The 24,301-nt window shown below is 43.1% G+C and overlaps 1 protein-coding gene across 2 annotated transcripts in view; it reads right to left on the bottom strand.

Annotated features, from left to right (window-relative positions):
- Positions 1–16,910: 16,910 nt before the first annotated feature.
- ZBTB10 (zinc finger and BTB domain containing 10) overlaps positions 16,911–24,301 on the bottom strand; it is a gene marked incomplete at its 5' end in the record, with an annotated part of 31,590 nt that continues 24,199 nt past the window's right edge. The window contains 3 exons of one of the 2 annotated variants that reach the window (XM_081111557.1): positions 16,911–21,722; positions 21,988–22,160; positions 22,344–22,520. In XM_081111557.1, the coding sequence (XP_080967683.1) occupies positions 21,417–21,722; positions 21,988–22,160; positions 22,344–22,520 (656 nt within the window). In that variant the 3' untranslated portion in view covers positions 16,911–21,416. The remainder of the gene's footprint in view (positions 21,723–21,987; positions 22,161–22,343; positions 22,521–24,301) is intronic. The other variant, XM_081111558.1, reaches the window with a different exon arrangement.

Genomic DNA, 24,301 nt, shown 5'->3' with positions numbered 1-24,301 from the left:
ATTTGTTTTAAGTTCACTTACGTCTTGACTGGCTCCATTGGAACCTCTCTTGGGGCAGTTTTCTCTATAGGCTAACTCAATAAATAAGTTTTCTCAAAATGGCAAAATTATAATCACCCATGCTTGTGATCAAAGAGCTAACTCAATCTTCCAAATAATAAATACAGAAATCTTTTGGTTTTCAAGAATTTTTTCTTATTCCAATAAATATTTCCATTAATAAAAGAAATTAAAAGAAAAACGGCCCTAGACAGTTTGGCTCAGCGGATAGAGCATTGGCCCTCGGACTGAAGGGTCCTGGGTTCAATTTCAGTCAAGGGCATGTACCTCAGTTGCAGGCTCTATCCCCAGCCCTGGTGGGGATATGTGTGGGAGGCAACGAATCGATGTGTCTCTCTCTCTCTGTCTCCACCCCTCCCTTCCACTCTCTCTAAAAATCAATGGAAGAAAAAGGGTGTGAAACAATACCCAGGCCCTGTACGTCTTCCCTTCATTTATCAGTCACCTCAGCGCTCTCCTTTCCCATGTTCTGGGGTTTTCTTCATGTCCTGTTCCCTACAGTGCTATAGAATAAGTCAATGGCTTGATAATTATTTTTTATATTTTGCTGTTTTATTTTTTAATTCAGAAATAAATTATATCAAATAATATCTATTCCTATATATTTTAGTAAAAGGGGATATATGTTTTCTTTTCCAAATAAATATTTTCTAATGTAAAAGTTCATGTCAAAATTTTGAAAATAACCAAAGAAAGTGTAAAGAAGTTGAAAATCATCCATAATTCCACCACTCGGGAGTCCACGTGCACATGATGCTCTCGGCAGGCTTCCTTCTTCTGTGGACGTGTGCTTTTCTTGTTTCGCACAAAGTTCATACCCCTGTCAGTGAAGCATACTGCCTTTTTCTCACTTACCTTTATAACCTCATGGCTTGGCATTTCCAATCAGAAAAAAAACACACTGAGGAATGTGAGTGGAATGAAACCCACACGCTACTCAGGAGCATTTCAGAAGAGGGAGGCGGTGCAGCTCCACACAGAACCTCTGCGGAGCCGGAAAACACGAAGGAAGAGGGCCTGTGAGTGCCCGCCCCCCCGACTCTACCCCCCCCCCCCCCAAAGCTGCAAACCAGCGAGCTCACTGGGTGGACGGTGAGTCTCCATTACAACACAGCTGAGGATTCAGGGGCTCTTGGGGAGAAGCTGAAATTTTGGCCAATTCCCTGTAAGCAACACGTGGAGCATCCATTGTGTGTCGCACGTGCACAGAAAGCCGCACAGCAGGCAATTTCTGAATTAAACTTCCTCTCCTGGGAAATTAATGAGACCATTGAAGAGCTCATTTAAGATGTGAGCTAATTATTTAGATGGTAACCGAGATTAATCTCTAGGAGCAGGAGCAGCTTCCACACTTCGGGCTTCTCTGCAGTTACAAACACGAGGCAGTTTCAAAGGGAACTGGATCTGTTCAAACGTGAAGTTAAATTTGAACATGAGAAATTCAGATGGCAAGACCTGTAACGGAGAAGAGAGCGTGACAGTAAAATTGTCCAACTTGTCGGGACTGAAATGAAGGCAAAAGTGTACTAAACGTGGGTTCTCTGACATGGGTTTCTTCTAACAAATGGCCAAGCAGTCTCACAAACCACCTGGAGATCAGCTTCCTTTTTAAGAGAAACATTGAAAGGAAAATAGATGCCTTTTAAAATAATTTTGGGTTGGGGAAGGTCTTTCTATACAAGACACCAAAGGCAGAAACCACACAGAAAGTAAAAATGATTTGACCGTGCTAAAAAAATCTATATATTTACATACAAAAATCTATACAGAAAAAGGATAATACATAAAACAGTGCGTGAAAATGTGTGCATGTGGTATGGTATCACAGAAAAACATACCCAGACCCACTGCAGGGTTGTTTTTTTAAATATATTTTTATTGATTTCAGAGAGAGGGAGAGACAGAAACATCAATGATGAGAGAATAATTGATTGGCTGCCTCCTGCACCCCGCCTCCCCCCCCCACTGAGGATCGAGCCCACAACCCGGGCATGTGACCTTGACTGGAATCAAACCCAGGACCTTTCAGTCCGCAGGCTGACACTTTATCCACTGAGCCAAACCAGCTAGGGCTGTTTGTTTTGTTTTTAATTAGTTTGTTGGGCTGAATTCATTCTAAGCTTCTGACCATGCTGCCAACCAGCTTGTAATTTCTTTTGGGTGGGATATGGGCCTTCGTAATTATATTAAAATAACCTCTCACAAGGGTTTTCTTGAACAACAAAAATTATACCTCATCGAGTGGCAAATAAATGACAGGCTGCAGCCTGGCCGGGTTGGCTCAGTGGATAGAGCGTCGGCCAGTGGACCAAAGGATCCTGGGGTCGGTTCTGGTCAAAGGCACGTACCTTGGTTGCAGGCTCCTCCCCAGGCCGGGCCCTAGTCGGGGTGCATGCAGGAGGCAACCAATCTATGTGTTTCTCTCACACTGATGTTTCTCTCTGTCTTTCCCTCTCTCCTCCACTCTCTCTAAAAAAAATCAGTGGAAAAATATCCTCAGGTGACAATTAACAACCAAAATGACAGGGCTGCAGGCGCGCTCTGCTCAGAGCTCTGTGGCTGTGAGGCTCACAGAGCGGCTTCACTTCCCACTCGCCCCGTGGGAGCTGCAGGTCCCCTGCCTTCCCGACCCATAGTTCCTGAACCTGCGCAGTGACCTACGTGCCTACCACACAAGGTTCACGTGACAATTCATATTAGGCTCCTGGGAGAGTACTTGGCAAACAAAGTATGTCTGAATACATGGTCACTGCGGGTGGTCTGTTCTCCTTGGCGTGGCTGTCAATTAAGAAAGCACAGCGATACTTAAGCAGCACAAACTATTAACAGAAAGAAGCGCCCGTGAGGCTTGGGATATGGCTTCCAGAGACGACAGGAAGGCCAGGCCTCCTCCACTATCACGTCAGCTTTGTCTCAGTGAGATACAAAAACCATGGGGACACTTTCCAGAGAGAAAGAGAGAAGCGAAGTGATAAACATGCCAGGCATTCGGAGTGCGTTCAGGTTCTGGAGAAGGGGGAGAGCTGGGATTCTAAAATGGAAATGGAGGGGTTCGTCCTGCTTCTCAACTTTAGTTTTAGGACTTGGGTGGGAAACGTGTGACAGAAACAGCAAACTGGGTCAGAGGTATGACTTTTTGCTTTATTCCTTCGGGATTCTCTGTACCATCAAAAGAATATTTTCTGAGAAGGCCAGCATCTGACGGAAGGAAGCTTAGTTGTGACGGACATACTTCACAGCAAGACTCGGCAGCTCTGAAGGGAGGCGTCGGGCTCGCGGCGGAGGCGGGCGTGCGGCCCCAGCAGACCTGCCCGTATGTGTGTGACGGGCACGCTAAGAGGAAAATGGTTGTCCATTTTTAAGTGGTGGACAATGACATGTGGACATTACAGGAAACCAGATGTCAGTGCACAAATGACATTCTAGTGGGTCACAGCCACGCCCGCTTGCGAGGCATCTTCTGCTGCTTTTCCCCTGCCAGGGCTTGAGTAGTTGTCATGGAGACTGGCTGGTCCACAAGCTGAAAATATTTACTATCTGACCCTTTGCAGAAAAAGTTTGCTGACCACTGAGCTGGAAATAAGCTTAACTGGAAAACAAAATAGATGATTATCTTAATTTAGAAGTGGAGAAGGTGTTTCTAAGCACACAATCAAACACAGAGCAGCTATTAAAATGATGAAATGGACCCACGCTAACTCACTGAAAAGGATGATACTGTATTGCTAAATGAAAAAAGGGCATAATATGATCACATTTTTAAAAATAAAAAACTAGATCAAACAATTCGTCAGTCGATAGTTTGGAAAAGGATAATAGTTAACATATTGTGCCACCAGTAGGCAGGAACCTGGGCCACCAGAACAGTTGCTAGTTGCAAATACTGGATGTGGTTCGTTATCAGTGTATATCCCTGAGACCAGCCCTGACGCCACATCCATGCGTGAACGTTATTTGGAAGAATTATACAATAGATGTTAACAATGACTGTCTCGGGGGGCGGGGGGGGGGGGGTGGAATTGTGGGTAATTTTTCATGTCTCTTTATTTACTCATAGTTTTATGTATTTTCAGATATATAACTTATTTCAGAGAGGAAGACAGAAGGAGAGAGAGAAACATCAATGATAAGAGAGAAACATCAGTGATGACAGAGAATCATTGATCGGCTGCTTCCTGCATGTCCCACACTGGGGACTGAGCCCACAACCTGGGCATGTGCCCTGTCGAGAATCAAACCGTGACCTCCTTGTTCATAGGTCGACGCTCAACCACTGAGTCACACCGGCCGGGCTCAGGTATTTTTAAACTAACAATATTATTACTCTTAAAATCAGAAGAAAAGCTATATACATATATTTGGAAAATGAAATAAAGCAAACTAACTAATCAACTAAATAGCACTATTCCCATAAATCATGAAATGGAACTATGTTTGTTTTCTAAACTAATAAGAAATACTTTGATTCTTAATTTTTATCATATAATTTTCTAATTTAAAAAACTGCTTGTTGCAGTGGAAAATACACTAAAGGATAAAAAAATAAATTATCCTAAAAGTTAGCATTTTGGTGTACTTACTTTTTATACAAAGTTGGGAGCATATTACAGTTTGTGTCTTTTTTCTTAATATTTACACAAGATAGACCTGGCCAGTTTGGCTCAGTGGACAGAGCGTCAGCCCACGGACTGAAGTATCCCAGGTTCAATTCCGGTCAAGGGCACATACCTCGATTGCATGCTCCATCTCTGGTCCTGGTCGGGGAGTGTGTGGGAGGCAACCAATCTATGTGTTTCTCTCATATCAATATTTCTCTCTGTCTCTCCCCCTCCCTCCCACCCTCTCTAAAAATCATTGGAAAAAATATCCTTGGGTGAGAATTAATATAAATATATATATGCTTACAGAAGATAATATGTTATCAAACACTTTCAAAATATTAATGGGTACCTAATATAATGAGACTGTCATTATTTATTCCTACATAATTGGAAATTACATTACTTTTTATTTTTCTCATAAATAACACTCAAAAACATCCTTGTATGAAAATCCTCTCTGCTGTGGGACAGTGTCCTGGGAATGCATTGTGGGGCATGAACACTTTAACGACTCTTAAAATACATTGCCAGCAAGCCCACTGGCATGCCTCAGTGGTTAGCATCGACCTATGAACCAGGAGGTCAAGGTTCAATTCCTGGTCAGGGTACATGCCCACGTTGTGGGCTCAATCCCCAGTAGGGGGCATGCAGAGGCAGCTGATCAATGATTTGCTCTCATCATTGATGTTTCTATCTCTCTTGTTCTCTTCCTTCCTCTCTGAAATCAATAAAATATATTTTAAAAAAAAAACATAAAACAAACAAACAAGAAAAGGACTTATTTCTGTGGGACATTTTTTATGCCGTGTGAATATGGTAGCATCAAGTAATAGCAGTGGCATATTTACTTTAAAAAACAAAATAAAAAAAACCCCAAAACTTTAACTTTTAATGTTTAGGGTGAGATGCTTTAATAAAATGACTTAAAAATGTCAAGCTTTTGAAACAAACACACATAACTAACCTTTCTCACCAAATACCACCTGTTACCACTCACCGTGTTTTAACCCTGGTATCTCCAGTCTCATTTCTGGGAATCTTATCTTGGAATCACAGAGTTCTTCGGTTGGTTTTTCTATTTCCACTTCATGAGGGCTGCTAACCCTAATTAAACTCATTCATGTAATTGAATCAATGGCTTTGGTTGTCTTTTTTAGCAAGCCCTGATCAGCTAGCAATAGAACAACGTAAAACTGGCTATTCTGTTCTCTCATCTCACAAAAGCAAAACCAGGAGAGAAGAGGCACGGGCGCTCACCATCCACGGTGGCCAGGGAACTGTCTACACCAGTGGTTCTCAGCCTTGGCTGCACATTAGAATCACCTGGGAATCTTTTTAAAATCCTGATTTCTGGGCCTCATCCTCCGGAAATTCTGTTTCTTTGTTACTAATGTTGTGGCCCACCCCATAACAAAGAAACAGAATTTCCGGAGGATGAGGCCCAGAAATCAGGATTTTAAAAAGATTCCCAGGTGGTTCTAATGTGCAGCCAAGGCTGAGAACCACTGGTCTACACCCTCCTCATCAGCAGGAGGGGGTCCTTAAACTCTCTGCAGAGCACTTCCTACCAGTAGCACTAGCCAAGTGACATTGGGCTGGCACTGAGATCCACACTCTCCTTACCACTGCCAGCGACTTCTAATTTCACAAACAACGGAACAGAGAATGCGTCAGAAATACTTTCAGGAAGAAACTTTTTATTCGTATACAGAACATTTTAGGTCATATTCAAACATTTTTATAAAAAAGATTTAATGGGTTCCATGATAATGGTCATAGGAAGATCATTTCAATACTGTACACTAATGTGTCTGCTGAGTGAATGTTAAATAATTTCACAAAAGGGATGTCCATCCATTTAAGGAAATCTATATTTCAATACCAGTTGACAACAAAGACGACAAACATTTTTTTTCATGTATTGAATATTATAAATTACTTGCTATTAACTCTCTATATATACTGTATTAGAAAAATTGGTTGGAACTGCCTGGTAATTTCATAGCAAGTTCCTAAATAGAGCCTTAGGCCTCTGACGTGTCTTAAGCAGGAACTACTATGAGTCACTTAGAGTCTGGCACCTAACAGGAAACACTTTAATTGCACCGGCTTTCCCTGGTAAGGATGGGCACAGCCCAGGAACTGCTGGCCACCTCCTGGCAAGAGCACCTGAACAATCAGCTGGGAGTGGGGGTGTGTGTTCCTTTTTTTAAAGTTTGGGCATCCACCCAGCCCTATGGCTGTGACGTTCTTGGCAGGGATACTGGCAGTGGGAATAGTGAAGGTTATTCAAACCGCTGAGCTCTCTGCTCCAGTGGAAACCAGCAGGCGTGCCCCAGGCCTCGTGCTCCCCCCTCTCCTCCTCCACCTGCACCCACGCCTGCAATGGTAGGTTTTTGTTCCAGGAGGCATGCAAAGAGAAACTTAAAATCCTAACTGTCCTGATTATGAGGACTGTATCGTGTTTATAATTACCTGCTTATAAATGTCTACAAATTACAAATATATAAATACAGAAACAAAAATCCTCTCTTAGTAGTGGGTGAGAATGAGGATGCTACTGTTAGGGATTTTTGTCCATAAAACAGCTTCATCATGAAAACGGGCATCTAGGATCTATGCTAATTTAGTGGTTTTCTACTACCAATATCCAAACAAGCACGTGCAGACGTGGGGAGACGTCCTAATCAGGAGTGTGAGGTCACAGAAGTCTCACCGTAAAGTAGGGACAGTAAATAGACCTCGAATGCCCACATGGGTGGCGCACACTTACCTTGGATGTGCCTTCCTGACTTAAACTAAGGCCCTAATTGGCACACCCAGATTTGAGTCCAAAGTCTATCGCTTAGTAGCTGTGACCTCTTGGCCAAGTTCCTTAATCTCCTTAAGCCTCAGTTTCCTCATTTGTAAGATGGGGATAATAAAAATGCTTGACCTTGAGGGTTTTTCCTTAAGGATTAATGTTAGTATTTAAAGCGCGGTCTGGCACTTGATACGCACGCAAAAGCTACGATTACTGTTGTTGTCGTCTTCCATGACTGTTTTTAAATTAAGTTGGTGGTTAAAACATTTTTTCAAGCACAGGCCCTGAAAGCCAGGAGATGAAAGGGGAGCTGCGGAGGCCTGGCCGAGGCCCAGGGCCCCACCTGCTCTGCCAGCAAACCCCACACCCAGGAGGCATCTTCAAAGAACCCCTAGGATCCCAGAGCACATTTTGAAAATCCCTGAAGAACGTTATTTACAAGTGAAAACAATGCCCCTCTTTTGAGGTTTGCTCTGCATTTGTTAGCCAGTTAGTCTTAAATAAGAAAGGTCATAGTCAGGGCAAAACGGCCACATGTAAGGCAGAGAGAAAAACGCAGTGAAGAATGCGCCCCTGGAAGTAAGGTGCTCAAAAGCAGGCAGTAAATTCACATAGTTATTTTAGAGTAAAAATGTTTACATCGAGATTATTTTGGGCAAATAAAATAGGATTAAAATTCACTTCAGGTTAACTTGAGGATAAAATGGATCCTTACTTAGCTTTGTATTTATATCTAAAACATGGCTAGATTTAGTTAAAAGAATTTAGCCAGAGCCCTAACCAACTTTGGCTCAGTGGATAGAGCGTCGGCCTGCGGACTGAAGGATCCTGGGTTCGATTCTGGCCAGGGTTGGTGGCTTGATCCCCAGTGGGGTGCATGCAGGAGGCAGCTGACCAATGATTCTCTCTCATCATTGGTATTTCTATCTCTCCCTCTCTTTCTCCATTCCTCTCTGAAATCAATATGTATACACTTAGAGGCCTGGTGCACAAATTCATGCATGGGTGGAGTTCCTCGGCATGGCTGGCGATCAGGGGCGATCAGGGCCGATCAGGGCCACGGGATGTTGGCCATGGGAGTGCACTGACCACCCGGGGGCAGCTCTTGTGTTGATCATCTGCCCCCTGGTCAGTGCACGTCATAGCAACTGGTCGACCGGTCATTCCGGTTGTTTAGTTGTCCAGTTGCTTAGGCTTTTATATAGATACTAGAGACCCGGTGCACAAAAATTTGTGCATTCGGGGGGATGGGGGGTCCCCTCAGCCCAGCCTGTGCCCTCTCGCAGTCTGGGACCCCTCAGGAGATGACCACCTGCTGGCTTAGGCCCGCTCCCCAGGGGATTGGGCTTAAGATGGCAATCAGACATCCCTCTGGCAGCCCGGCAGCCCACAGGGGATGTCCACTTGCCAGTGGGGAGCAGACCTAAGCTGCAGTCGGACATCCTTAGCGCTGCTGAGGAGGCAGGAGAGGCTCCCACCACCACCGCTGTACTGGCAGCCATCAGCCTGGCTTGTGGCTGAGCAGAGCTCCTCCCATGTGAGAGCGCCCTGACCACCAGAGGGCAGCTCCTGCATTGAGCGTCTGCCCCCTGGTGGTCAGTGTGTGTCATAGTGATCAGTCATTCCCAGTCGTTCTGCTGTTAGGGTCAGTTTCCATATTACCCGTTTACTATACAGGATAGAGGCCTGGTGCACGGGTGGGGGCTGGCTGGTTTGCCCTGAGGGTGTCCTGGATCAGGGTGGGGGTCCCGCTTGGGTGCCTGGCCAGCCTGGATGAGGGGATGATGGCTGTTTGCAGCTGGTCACACCCCCTTCAGGGTGGGGGTTCCACTTGGGTGCCTGGCCAGCCTGGATGATGGGATGATGGCTGTTTGCAGCTGGTCACACCCCCTTCAGGGTGGGGGTCCCCACTGGGGTGCCTGGCCAGCCTGGATGATGGGATGATGGCTGTTTGCAGCTGGTCACACCCCCTTCAGGGTGGGGGTCCCCACTGGGGTGCCTGGCCAGTCTGGGTGAGAGGCTGAGGGCTGTTTTCAGGCTGGTGGGCAACTGAAGCTCCCAGCCTCTCCTTTTTTCTTTTTCTTTTTTTTATTCTGGGATTAATTTACCTTCTATAGCTGTCACTGGAGCTGAGAGCAGGCTCCAGCTCTGAGGCCGTTCCCAGGTGAAAGCAGGCACCTGGGTTTGTTTAGATTCTATAATTGAAACTCTGTTGCCATCACTGGCCATTCTAAGCTCTGAGGCCGCGCTGGCTGAAAGCAGGTTTCTGGGGTTTGTTTAGATTCTATAATTGAAACTCTGTTGCCATCACTGGCCGCTCTGAGCTCTGAGGCCGCGCTTGCTGAAAGCAGGTTTCTGGGGTTTGTTTAGGTTCTATAATTGCAACATTGTTTCATCCAGAGCTCAGAGCTGAGCTACGGCAGGCGGGGAACGTTGACTTCCTCCATCACTGGAGTAAGCAAGCCTCATGTTCATGTTCGCTTCAGCTGCCTGGCTGCCGGCCGCCATCTTGACTGGCAGTTAATTTGCATATCTCACTGATTAGCCAATGGGAAGGGTAGTGAAGTTATGGTTAATTAGCATGTTTCTCTATTATTAGGATAAAATTCAGCCAGAAAAAATAATGCCCAATTGGTCTGGACACATTCTTTAATTATTCAACACATATACCTGCTCAAGTAAGTAAAGTTCATATGAAATTTGGTAGTTTATTCTTAAACCTTTCTAAGTTGCATCTACGTATCATGAAAACTTGTTTGCAGAATCAATACTCTTGTCAATAGATTGTGCGTCAAACTTACAGAAGTGCCTTCCCTGTAGCTCTGAGGAATCATAACACTTTACTTCTAACCAAGCCTGGCTCTCAACTCTGAAACTAAAATACAAAGGCCTAAATGTGTACCATAGTCCAATATCCATCCCACAATGGAAACTTAAACCTTAATGATTACGATGGCACTCCATTACATAGTATATTAATCTTGTTTCACTGGCTTAAGATTTCTCCTTAATGGCAGGGTTAAGTTTGCTTTCTGTGTGTATATGTGGCTACAAAAATAAAGCTGACAGTCTCTTAGGACATACAAAATGCTGGATTTTGCCTTTGCAGTTGCCTCATTAATCATCTCCAACAATGAATCATGTTAATAAAGGCTGGAGCGTAAGAAAAAAAGGTTCTATTAAGAAGTAGGACATCAATGACAGTATGATATATTGGAAAAATTCTCAAATCTGATTTTTCAAGTCACTTCCGTCGTATGTGCAGAAAATGGACTTTTACAGTGGAAAACCAGCTATGCAATTTAGTCATTTTTTGCTTGCAAAAAAAATTACTATGCCTGCCTCATTTATGCTCATTTTCCCCAAAATGGCCATTCTGAGGTCTGGATTAGAGTCACAATCATATTATAAAGAAATTGCTTACATTAAACCTGGAAGTTATAACTAGTCTTTCAGAATATGATCTAAAATGCCCTGGTGTCAGTGAGCGATAAGTGCTTAAAGAGCAAAGCCATCCCCCCTGCTCGCATGTCCATCAGTGGCTGGAGTGGCAAAGCCGTCAGTCCCCTGCGGGCAGTGTGGGAGGCCCATGCTCCCGGCTGTGGTGAGAGAGAGGGGTGTTGTGGTAACTTTCACACAGCATGCAGTAAACCTGACAAAAAGCATCTTGGCAGCTATTTTTATGAAATTCCCTCACTCATATTTTTAAAGTTCGAACATTGAGAACAAAATACTACGCTGATGAGCATTTAATAATTATTAGGACTTAAACTGGCCTCCTGAAGGGGACACTGTCCAGCTCCGGGACAGGACGGGCTCCAGGACTGGGCTCTGCATCTTTTCCAAAACAAGGATAAGCAATAACAACGCAGCCATGACATACATCTGTCTTGCTGCATAAAGGAGAGGAGTGGCTTGGGCCGAGGGACCTGAAGTTTTATAAGAATTTAATAAAAACGAAATATTTCTCACATCTTTCAGAATATGATCTAAAATGCAATTAAAAGAAAAAACTCTCATCTTCCTTGTAATGCATTTTCTAAAGGGAACTGAGTCATTAAATTTATATGGTAAAATTATACTGCATAAAAAATCAATTAATTATGAAATTCTTAAAAGCCTAGGATTAAGCAACGTTAAAATTTTTATATCAAGCTGCAAACAAAATCTTATCTTAGAGAAGCAAGTTTAATCTCACGTTAAGTGTAGTGCAGGCATATTAACATTCTACTTTTAAGAAATATTTCTGGATGCTTTTCTTTAAAAATCTCTCTTTGGGCATTAGTTTCCATATTAGTATTAGCCTTAAAATGAAAAGTGAAACATTAAACTGGAAAAGGGTAGACAAGTATGGATTCTGATATTATTCTACAGAAATGAAGACACAGAATACTATTGACTATGAATGAAAAAATTTTAAGGCCAAGCTCTCCTCAAACACTAGTACAGTGTACCGCCTCCCCGTGTCCGCTGTCACACAGACCATATGTGGAAGGATCTGAATCTCTGGCACCGAGATGGAGGGAGCAGATTTCAACTCGACGCAGCTCAGAGAGCGAGGAAGAGGAGAGTCTCAAGCTCAGACGACTTGCTTTACGAACGCTCACAGAATGAGTTCAGAGGGGGATAAACACGCGCTGTCCATGTTCAAACATCCCATGAGTCTGTGTAGTTAGCAGAGGTACATACGTGCTGATATGACAGAATAATAGTCATCCAGACACCACCTCTCAAACAGTGCGGACATGGCTGGAGAAAGAATTAAAATCACGGTTTTAATTCTTCTAAGGGTGACTTTGCCAGGCTGTCTCAGCTCATGGCGAGACTCCATACAGCAGAATGTAAATCTAAAGACCCTTCTGCTCATGAAAGAACCGAGACCCTAATTAGGATTGTGACTAAAACTCCTTTGTGCATCAAACAGTGCATGGGGTTATTACACAAATATTTGTAAACTCTGCAGAGTGGTCAGTGATGAACGTCGCCAAGACTGAAGTCACTGTGATCACTTGGGACGGAAAGAGAACACCAACGGAAAGAACGCTGGGAGAGTGCCCCTCAAAGAATGAAAGGAAAACCATGCTTATGGGGTCAAAAGAGGAGTCGAAGGAAATGAGTCATGAACAGTGCCAAACGCCGAAGAGGTGAGGCGTCAGCTAACAGCCATTCGCGGCCTTTAGGAGGGCAGTTCCTTCCGGTACTGAAGCTCAGCCTCTATCGCAGTGTCGGGGGACAGGGACGTGGATGGTGCCCGGGGGAGCGTGCCCACGTGCTCTGCGTCCAGCAACTGTCCTTTCGGAATAGACCCGACATTCCCGGCGGTGCAGCAGCCCGTGAGAACAGTAACAACACTTTTCTAATCCTTTAGAATTGGACCATTTGTTCTCATTAATTTTAATCTTAACCTGAAAAACTATTGAAACTATTTTAGATCAACATTTAAATCGTCTTGAAATGTTTTAGTTTATGAGTCAAACTGGCGACACAGGCTGTGGAGTAAGATCTCAGCCCTGCTCCACACAGAAATGTGACATGTGAGGGAGAGCCTCCTCTTGCGAGAGACTGAGTGACACAGAGGCCACCAGGTTGTCGTCAGTGGGTCACAATGGGGAGTCATGTGCTTGAAACAATGCCACAGGCTTCCAGGTCCGCTGGCTAGTCTTTGGTCTTGGGAATTCATTTCAGCAGAGACTTGTTCAGGCCAGATATGCTGGCTAGTTCCTTACAAGCTCAGCATTTTCAGGCTGCGGCCAAAGAACTGACAGTCCACTTTACTGACACCTTTTATAAACGCAGGTATCAGTGAGTCTCAGACGCTACAGAAAGTCAATGTCATGGTGTGCAATTGGGGTTGAAAGGCTTCTTTATTGCCAGTGTATGTTTAACACAGGATAAACTGGCAATGAAGGGTCTAGAATTAGAAAGACAGTTTTATTGGCAAGTGAAAGTCTCTTCTTACGTCTCTTCTTATTATTTAGGCACCAGGGCATGTGGAGGGGCACCTTGTGTGCTGGGATGTGGGGTTCAATGGAATTCTTATGAAGGTCTGTTTAATCAGAGCCCCCTTCTCGGCTAAAAGGATGCCACCGGTGTTAATTCTTGCTGCTCCTCTAGATCTCTAACTCTGGACAGGACAGAATTCGCTGACGTCAAGAAGGCGTACCCTTCTTCAGTGCATGTACTGCAAGGACAGAAAGGTGGGGAGGTGGTGCAGTGAGAACTTCAGGGCAGGGGCCAGCAGCCCGCAGCCTCATGCCCAAGGGAAGTTTATCGGAACACAGCTGTGCTGCTCATGTACACTGTTTCTGGCTGCTTTTGTGGTACACCAGCAGAGACCTTGTAGTCCACAAAGCCAAAAGTATTTATTCTCTGGTCCTCTCAGAACAAGTCTGCTGACTCAGAATCCTACTGAAAGCAAACTGTAAAGCACTCCCCCCCCCCCCCCCCACACACACACACCACGAGATGAGTGGGTTTGAACACTCAGGTGTGTGCTAGTAAGAGATTTTGGCGAGGTGCAAATATGCTTTGATGAGAACTGAGGAAAGGTACTTAAGCTACCACTTTCCATACTAACCGCCTGGGAGGGACTCGGCTTGGCTCCATCCTTTGAGAGGAGCTGTTCTTTTCCTAATGGGCACCTCCGGGGAACAAACATGCTCTCACTGCACTGCCTTATTGGGCAGGAAGGCTCTGCGAGGTCAAAGGCCCTTCATGCAGGCAGACCCGAGTACCACGGGTTCTGAAAAAGAGCTTGTCTAGTCCTAGAGAGTGGTCCAGCAGAGCGAGAGGAGGTGGCACCTAGGTCCTATATTCCTGTCCCAGAAAAAGATGCAAATGGGTAATGTAACACTTCTGTTTGCCAGTTAAGGATATGGTCCATGTAAAATGTTATGGGTATTTTCCCCAAAAAACTCAAGATATATTTTCAAGGTGAAAGTATTTTTATTATGTTGAAGGGGAAACAATGAATTTAAGTGCTCTGTGTGCACTGGCTTACCTCCATCTGCACGGTTCTATTTTTAGTCATCCTACCTGTCCACTCCTCCCAATTATGCCTGCTTTTCAAAACCTCGGAAATGAAGAGCCTTTTTGATCAAGTTCCCTGCGTGGCTAAACTTTTCCCATCCCAATGGCTTGTAGAACAGCTGAGAGCGGAGTGTTCGGTGTGACCTCATTATCCGTCACAGGTACTGAACATGCATCCGTTTATACATGTGTGCCCACGACGGAAAGGGAGCGCCCCGAGTGTGCTGTCGCCAACAGCAGCCAAGAGCCGACAGACAGCCTGGGGCCGTCCCTGCTTCCAGAGGCAACTGCAGGATTCTAACCGACACCTTTAAACTTACACAATGGAGTCTTAAATGGAGGCACATTTATGAACACCGATGAGAGAAGCTACACACATATAAAACTAGCTGTTTGTGTCGTCTTTAAATTATGTCTTCAATTTCCTTTGCCACAATGAAGATGCGGCTGTGGACTAGTCCCCTCAGAGGCTAATCCGGTTCTGTAATTGCTATTCTTTGAAATGAGCTAGTTGTTTTATCTAATGATTTAGGGGACAATTACTTGACAATTAGTGTGTAACCTACTTTGGAGAATTGCCCGTGTCTTTATGTAAAATACCCCCATCCCAGTTTAGTAACCCAGGTGGTGAGTCAAGTAGGGGGTGGGGTGACAAGTACTAAGCTCCACAAATCCTTCACAAGAAGGCTGGTCTCGTGTGGTAAAACGTAAATGCCACCACCTAACATGCCTCTTCACAACATGGCAACTAACACCTCCGACCCAGCACCTCCAGGATGTGCTGTGCACTCCCCGCTGCACCAGGAACCAGCTCCATGGGCTTCCTTCCCGTTTCCCACATCTTCCTCACATACCGAGTTCTGGCATTTGCACTGGTGTTGGCCACACTAATCATTTCAAAACCAGTATTTTGCAGCAAAAAACCAATAATCTTGTCACTAAGTATTCTGAGTTATGGAGATGGTGTACATTTAAGACTCTTGCATTGAGATCTCTATTTGCTAGATTGGGTTTGGTCACTGTCTTTGGCTATGGTCACCCATGGGTGTATTGGGGAAAAGGGTCCCGAGGGTCCAGAATGTGTGATCCTATATACCCTGTGCTTGACAACACAAACTACTTCTAAATAAAATATAGCTTGACAGCTACAAGCCATTAGATACTAGTAGGCAAAAATCCTGAAGTTCCTGATATCTTTTAAATAATCATTCACTTAATATTGAGCTCAGACTATGTGCCAGATACTATATTTGAATATACTTTGTAGTTTCTGATTTCAAAGTTTTCCCTAACCTAAAATACATACTGCATGCATGTTTGATGTAGGGGAAGAATTACAATGGAAGGGGCCCTGCCTAAGATTCATGGCAAAGTCACAATAGCAACCTGTCTGGGAATCAATTCTTTATTACTCCTAAAGTTTCTTTCAACCTAAAAGAAATTCCACAATTACCTTGAAACCATGTTATATAGTTTTCTCTCTCCAGCTGTTGGGACGTGTGCCAAGAAGTAAGAGTCTTTCGCTAAGAGTCTCACACACCCCTAATTATGCGGGAAGATTGATGCTTTCCTATTGCCAAACTGGTTGTGCTGGAAAAAAGAAAAACGTCTGGCTGAAGGTCAGGTGGGTGCACAGCAAGCATGGCACCGGGCAGAGGAAGCAGCTTCCTCCCCTTCAGCTCACACAGCAGAGATCCCGTGGTGCCTTTTCTTTCCCTTCTTAGGACAGAAATCGATTGTTCAGACGGACTGAGCCCTTACAGCACAGCCCCTTCCATGGGAATGCTGGCCCTCCGGCTGCAGCAGAGGCCACCAGTGCCCCCGCCTCCTCAACAGCTCCAGTGCACGTGGGGCCTTCTCAGCTTGGGAAGTGGTCTCAGCTTGAGCCCCGGAACCGCAGCGAAGGCACCCAATTCTCCTGCCTCAGGACCGTTCCAGCGGCGGGCGTTACATGCTACATGGGCATCCAGCCGCCTTCAGCTCGCCGTTCTCCAAACTGAACCGTGACTCATCCCTCAGCCAAGCCTGACCGGCCGGTCCTTTCTGTGACCGCCTTCGTTCTGCTAACACCACAAAACCTACATAACTAGTTAGTATGTTTTCTCATGTCACTCCAGTTTTAAAGACGTGAAATTTATATAGTTACTTATAATCCGTTAACCTACTAATATGCAGTAAATATGGGATAATGTGATTGAGCTTTGCTTTTTAACCCATTCCCCAAAGTACAAGTGTACATCACAGGGGAAATACTTCAATGTTTCTAAAACCTGTAGAGAAACGCTCACGTCATCACGATGGGACACGTGCTGGTTAGAGCCACTCTGTGCTCCAGAGCGGCTCTCCACGCAGCGCAAGGAGGTAGTTGGAGGGGCGTGTGCACTTCTCTTCATATAAAAATACACAAGAGAAACCCTTAAAATAGTATGTAATTCAAACTTTAAACCTCAAGTACAAAGATATCTGAATTATACATGTCAAAGTTTACAAAGGTGTCCCCCACCCCAATTAGTCCGATTGTGTACACTGATTGCAAAGAAACACAATGAAAAAATCAAGAGTCAACAAAATTCACAAGCCAGAAGCAGTTCAGTGCTCACAAGTTTGTATTTTTAGGTTTGATAAAGATTCTTGTGTATTTTCTAAATACACGGACAAACAGTCTCGGAAGTTTACATACATGTCTTAGGACACTTATACTAGGTAGGTAAGTTACATTTAAAAATTGGTCTTCGTAAAAGATCTTCCCAAAGAGCTTTTACAAACAGCAGGCAGAGAAAGTGTTCTTTCTATGTTTACAGTGTTAAATGCTGATTCTCCCATTTCATAATGGCCTCAACCACCCCCTCCTCAACCCAAAACGGTGTTTCCAGTAGCCAGTGTGCTCCATCCACAGCTAAGTCCCCAGGGTCCCATGCAGGGCTTCCCGTAGCTTCTCCCCACCGGCCTGGCTGCCTAGAGCTGCCCCGCCGGGAGGCAGGGCCACAGCAGGAGCAAAGCTTCCCTTCTCACCCACAAGGGACTCAGAGACGCCTGGACCATGTTTAAGTTTAAGGATCTGGGTGACTGAACGGCACTAGACCTGGGGTTCATGTTTCTTTCTTCATTTAAAAATGAAATGCCGCACTGAGGCTGGGTGCCTGGTTTGTAGGCAGATGGTGCAGCGATGGCTGCACAGGAGGAAGGTAGGGAGGACGTGCACCTGGGGACAGCGGAGAGAAAGGCGTAGACGCTAGATTCCTAACAGCTGTTCTAAGGGAAATGTGTCTCCACAGGGGACTCCTTAAAAGGGTGAACTTCTACAAAAGCTGTTGCATGAGGCCCAGTGGAGCCTCCAGAAGGGCCGGCTCGGAGGCGGCGGTGGGAGCAGCTCGGCCTGGCCTGGCCTTGGCCCTGGCCCTGCGGCTGCTACGCGAGCAGGCGGCCGCTGGGAGCCTTTCCTGTCTATAAAATGGAGACAATAGCACCTACCTTAGAGAGAACAGATCAAATAAAGCGCAACGGCACGTGTAGGCACTAAAAAATGGTAGCTTTTGGAATCATTATTCAGAAAAATAAACTCTTCATTCTATGTTGACAAAGTCCTAAAAATATAAGTAAAGCTTATCAAAGTTTTAAAATTTGTGATTTTAAAAACCCAACTCATCATACTTTCTCCATGATTACACTGCTCCGGTTCTTTTCAGGCCTTTGACACTGTTGTAGTGGTAGAGTTTCTCTCTTCCCCCTTCCTCGTTCCTTCTTTTCCTCTTGGTTCCGTCTACTACGGAACAACTGCCAGTGTTCTAAGCACCTGACAAGAGTCTACGCATCACCTCATTCTCCTCATCAGGACGGCGCTGCCCAAACCAGTGAATGTTTTCCCCCAAATTTCAAAGCTGCTCATGACTGTTCAGTTTCCCTTCCTGGAGCATCTCTTCTCTTTTCAGCTCTTAGTTGCTGTGGTACTAAAATTTAGCAAAACATCTAGTGACCATGAAAAATGAGGGCCGAACTCTGAGTGACAGTGTAGGGACCGTGTAGCGGTGACTGTCAGAAGCCTAAGAAACAGTGTCTGGCCTTGATTTATCTGAGAGGGTCTGTACTCCAGTGAACACCAAAGAGGCAGTTCATGCTCTTCCCCTTCATTAAAATGAAAAGCTCTGAAGTATTTTTAATTTTCAGTTATGAGAGAAAAATTCAGCAAATGTGTTACACACAATTCTGCCAGGGCCCCACAGACCAAACTATGGGTATTTCGTGTTACCTGGGAGACCAACCCTAAGTTCTTAGCATCTCAACTTCCTGAATTTGTACTGTAAGTCAGAAAAAGAACATACTTAAAAAAATAGAAACATCCAGTAGTATACCTTAGTACTAAAACTAGTTTTTAAAAATGATCTAGAAGGGTAAAGGCAGTCCCTCAAGATCATGGAACAAAATAAATTAGGGAGTCAGCAAGTAGAAAAGTTTGTCAGTTCTGTTTCTTGTGAAACGCTTACTTTAAAGAAGAAACTTTTATATAGGCTGAGGCTAATATATTCAAGAGTATAAACATTTTTCCTTTGGATTGCCTTTCTAAAAACAATATGGTAAAGTAAATATAGTCCGATCTGTCATAACACAACATAAAAGGTAATGGACAATCATAGAATATCTTAAATTAACAGTAACAAGCCATCTACATCAAACCTTGTTTCCAACTAAACCAAGCAAAAGCACAACAATCCTGTAGTGTACCACATGTGTATTTCAATTTACTGTATGCAATCTAACAGAAATTTGGTCATAATTTACCAGATATACATAAATGATTTAAGTAGTAAAGAAAATTCAACTTAAAAAGAATAAGTTCATACCTTGGGAAAAGTAAAAAGTACATTAGAGTGTAAAGCCCAGTCCAGTTTCTATGCAATAAGTGACCTGCAGTCTAATAAAGCAGATTTAGCAACTTTCAGATATATATCTTTTCTCTTTAATATATATTTATATATAGACAGATCTACCGATTGTAAACTATGGTTTATTTTAAAGGAGGGGGATAAATGGGATGAAAGAAATCTTTATACTATACTTACATATTCACAATGCAGAACATTTTATGCTTAAAATACTTTTTCATTCATAGTATCTTTACCCAACTAACGTCTACTTTGGACCCCACCAGAACTACATTTTACTCATTTACCTAGAACATTGAGAATAAGATGTACTCTTCAGTCTTAAAAATCAAACCAAAACTATTCGTGTCAGTTTTAGTTATGTAGAAACTATAATAAAGTTTAGATAATGAAAGATGCATCTGACCATGTAACTGTACTTTATATCTTTAATTTATCCGGGCAGAAACATTGATGTCTAACATTTAAGCATCATTTTACTGAAATCAAAGAAAGCGTCTCTTAGAAAAGTATCAATGTTTCACCCTTGATCAAATGGAGCACCACACAGCAGGAAAATATGCTCAATCTCTATTTAAAAGAAAGCTGAAAGTTTGATATCCCTCACTTGATATAATATACAATATGTTCCTGATAATGTTGTGCATATTAACATTAATTATGTGACATCTTGCTGTCATACAATTAGCTAATTCATCTATCATCAGGCTACATAAACCTGACAATTTCTACTTTATAATATATCACCCCTTGTATCCTGAAAAATTCAGTTAATCATAAATTGTAAAGCCTCACTATTTTATTTGTAAGACTTCTGCAGATCACTGAATCAAGGTGACTGCTAGAAAGACTGCATACCAAGGTGTAGTGACTAAGGAATTGAAAAAAATAATTTTCTATCATAATTTTAAAACACTGAATATCCCAGTAAATATGAAACAAAAGAGAATGCAATTTTTGTGTTAATTTTAATGGTAAAAGGGCACAAGAGTAAAAACCTGATAGTTCACTTATATTGCATAACAAGCTAACCAAACTGGACATGGAGGATAAATCATAAAACAAATCATTTTACTTATTGTTTCTATGACTCTTCTTTCAATCAGATTTCTGTCTTTTCAAATAGGACTGAGGTATAGTACACTGGCAAAAATAAAAAAAGGCAAACAAGAATAGTGCCAAAGTAACAGATACCCAAAACCGAATACCATGTCAGAAAACATCATATAGAACCATTTTATCAGATTAGAGCAGCAAGAGGAAGTGACTTCTAAATCATAATCATTTAGTGGTATTTATCAACTTCGTCAACGATAACTTTGCAACATCATTCTTCATTTGTGAAGTAGTAAAATTCATGTCAAAAAGGAAGGGGGAATGGAGGAAGTCAATTAGTTCATTCCAATAAATTACCTCTCCAGTTCTTATAAACATGCCCATCAGCACAAAATTGAGAAATAATACCTAAGACTAGAAGAGACTTGGTTTAACTTATGAAGCAAATCAAAATGGAAAATACAGAAAAGTACAACCAATGGGGTTGAAAAGGCCCCTCACTGAAAATCTGTATTAAAAAAAATAAAATTAATAAAAATAAAAATAGAAACAAAACTCTACTAGTACAAACTAGCCTGAGTGGTTTGGTGGACAGTGTAGTTGGGCCAGCTGTCACTGTATTCTCATAACTGGATTTTCTTCATTCCGGTTAAACTGGTACGTAAACGTCAGCTCTTTACAGACAGGTAATCCATTTTCATTAGGACCCAAAGAGTTACTGTATATCCTATAAATAAAAAATATTTTTACTTTGATAACTGACTGAAGATGTGGGGACTCCATGTAATCCAACCGCAAGGTTGGTTGCTGTCCAGTCCTGTGCAAATATAAAAAAATTTTGCTATAAGGCTTTGACCCTACAGTTTTCACAGCAACTTAACTACCATCCAGCATGTACCATATTTGCAAGCCTTCAAGTTCAACAATTCAAATTGTCGCTTCATGTTACGTCCCAATGCAGCATCCTTGAGGAGCAGAGTAGGCCAATTAGTCATCCTGAGACATACAGACGTCTCCCAACTCGTCCCAGCGTGACGGGTGGTTCTGATCTTCTCCCTCGTCAGCCAGCTCTTCTTCGGCTTCTCCCCCTTCGTTCTCCTCGTACTCTTCATCCCGAGGGAAATCTGTCTCCTGTCCCTGATCTACACCTTCTTGCCTTCCTGGCCGTGGTTTATCTGCACATTCTACACAAATACCATAGCGTCGAGATCCATGTCTGATTCCAACACTGGCAGCTAATATGAAGATCTTCTTACACACCATACATTTGTATTTTTTATCCTTTTTATGCACCTAGTTGAAGGGGGGAAAAAAATCCAATAAGGACGGTATAAACAACTGAATGCATTTGAACCACTCAAATCACCAGCTGAACCGTGAGTGAATATACCATTTTTGCTGTATGAGGCTCAGTATCAGACCATAAGTCATACTCTTTGTTTAAAGCTATTAATAATCAGCCTTCCTTAAAACTGCAGTAACAGTGCTAATATGCCTTAAACTTTACTGACATAAACATTGTTTAGCTCAAAGATCAGTTATATTTAAAGTTACTTACCAGGGAATGTCTTTTTACATGCTCTCTGCGAGTAAACAGTTTTCCACAAATATCACAGCTAAAGGATCTGACTCCCGTATGAATGAGCAAATGCCTTTTTAGTGTTCGTCTGTATTTGGCTACATAGGTACAATGAGGGCATTTTAACTTGTTCATGTTTAGAGATGATTCACCTTTGAGAATAAAAAAAAACACAGAAAAGCACTTATATATAAAACAGAAAACTTGCTCTCAAAAGCTTACCTATGCCTGAGAACAGGGACAATTACAGGGCTACTACTGTCTTAATTAAAAAAAAAACCCAAAACACCACAACTCAGAATAATTCTGTAGATGTTCAGGTGACTAATACTTGCCATTTTCCCAAGTTTCTTGTTTTGGCCAAGATTCAGGCAACAATCCATACTTGAAATCGTTTGCAGCACCTGGTAGCAATCCATACTTGAAATCGTTTGAAGTACCTGGTAGCAATCCATACTTGAAATCACTTGATGGGCCAGGCATCAGGCCATACTTGAAATCATGTGAAGTACCTAATACAATTGAAAAGTGATTTCGATGTAATAATGGTAATAAAGATCTGTCTTTTGCTGGAATAAAAACACACAATAAATGAGCATTAAGATAGAAGAGCTTAATTTAAAATAGCTAAATAAAAAACCTCTACGTTTTAATCTAAAACTGACATGTTTTCATACTTTATTACCTAATTATAATATCCTAATTGGCAGGCATCTTAAACAGAAAACAAATTAAAGTTTAAAATACAATTCAAACATGGGGGGAAATTCAGTGAAATAAATCTAAATACTATTTAGTGGTGTGTGGAGGCCACAATGAAAATACTGTCTTTCAAACATATTCAACACAGAACCCTGTCTTAAAATAGTTGCTCTTCCTAATTATTCTGTCACTCAAGACTGCCAGCCCAAAGCCGAGCTGTGGAACTAGATGGTCTCCTTCTGTCCCCAAACAATCACATAGCCTTGTTTTAAGACTAACTGGTTTAGAAAAATGGACAAAGGATGAAAAATATAAACAGGTAAACTACAAGTATCAAGTTCTTGTATTATCAGACCCTTGTCTGTGGTCATAGACACACTGGGCAAGGTAACGGAATGCCTGTGGGGGCTTCACCAAAACCTCTTTCTAAGCCCATCCTTGAAGAAATGGAAATCAAGAGGGTAGAATCAGAACACAATAGCCGAAGTCCCGTGGGATCTTCAGAAGAGCTAAACTAGGAATTCTCTCTTCCGGACCTGGGCCCATGTTGACTGTTCCTTGTACTGGGAATCCTTGGGCAATGTGAATCCAGAATCCTCATGGCGACTGCCACCCAGATCCAATCCACCATCAGCTCTAGCCTCTGGATGATGTTCAGTAGCCACCAGCTTATCTGCCTTCCTACAGTGCAGTTCAACACAACAATCAGGTTCTTTTGAACACATTGCGTACCGCATAGAAGTCTCTAAGACATACGCCAGGGACCGCACGTTTTTGGGCAAACTGCACGTTATTTAAATCATCATAATGCACTTTAGGTGTTGTTTTTCAATAATTATAACATTTTTATTTACAAAAACAATTAAACAATTAAAGTTCCTAGTATGTTTTTAACGTATGGTACTGCGTAAAACATTTTCCTCTATGAAGAGGGACCAAACAAAATTTACGTAAGTATCTAGATTCGCTCCTATTTCCATGGGCGTGAAAAACGAGAACACTCGTGAGCGGTCCTTAACAGACGGCGCGCGAAACACGAGGAAACTCCTGAGCGGACGAAATGTGTTAAAGCTTTCAGTCAGAGCCTGGCACTCTGCTCAAAAGCCCGCAAGGACTATCCATCGCACTCCGAGTAGAAGCCAAGGACTCCCCACCTCCTACCAAGCAGTGCCTGACGAGCCCTTGCTTCCAGCTGCTCCTGGCCGCTCTGCTCCAAGCAGATCCCCGGTGCTGTCCTCTGCGGTGAAATGGTCCTACCTTCAAAGCCTCTGCCTGGGACTCCCCCCTTTCAGGCTGTGCACAGCTCACTCGTGCAGCAACTGATTAAGTTTCCTCCCATGTATACCATGGATATAATAAAGGAAAGCTTCTCAAAAAACGGGTTTTCTAAGAATTTGTTTCCCAGCCCAGCTGGCTGACTCAGTAGACAGAGTGTTGGCCTGCAGACTGAAAGGTCACAGGTTTGATTCCGGGCAAGGGCATGTACCTGGGTTGCAGGCCCTGGCCCCAGTTAGTCAGGGAGCACGTGGGAGGTAATCAACTGATGTCTCTCTCACATCGATATCTCCCTCTCCCTCTCTAAAAATCAACA

Source organism: Myotis nattereri (assembly GCF_964212035.1).
Source record: "Myotis nattereri genome assembly, chromosome: 17".
Taxonomy (NCBI): Eukaryota; Metazoa; Chordata; class Mammalia; order Chiroptera; family Vespertilionidae; genus Myotis; species Myotis nattereri.
Note: the sequence above shows the minus strand (reverse complement) of the source record. Positions and strands in the feature narration are given on the sequence as shown.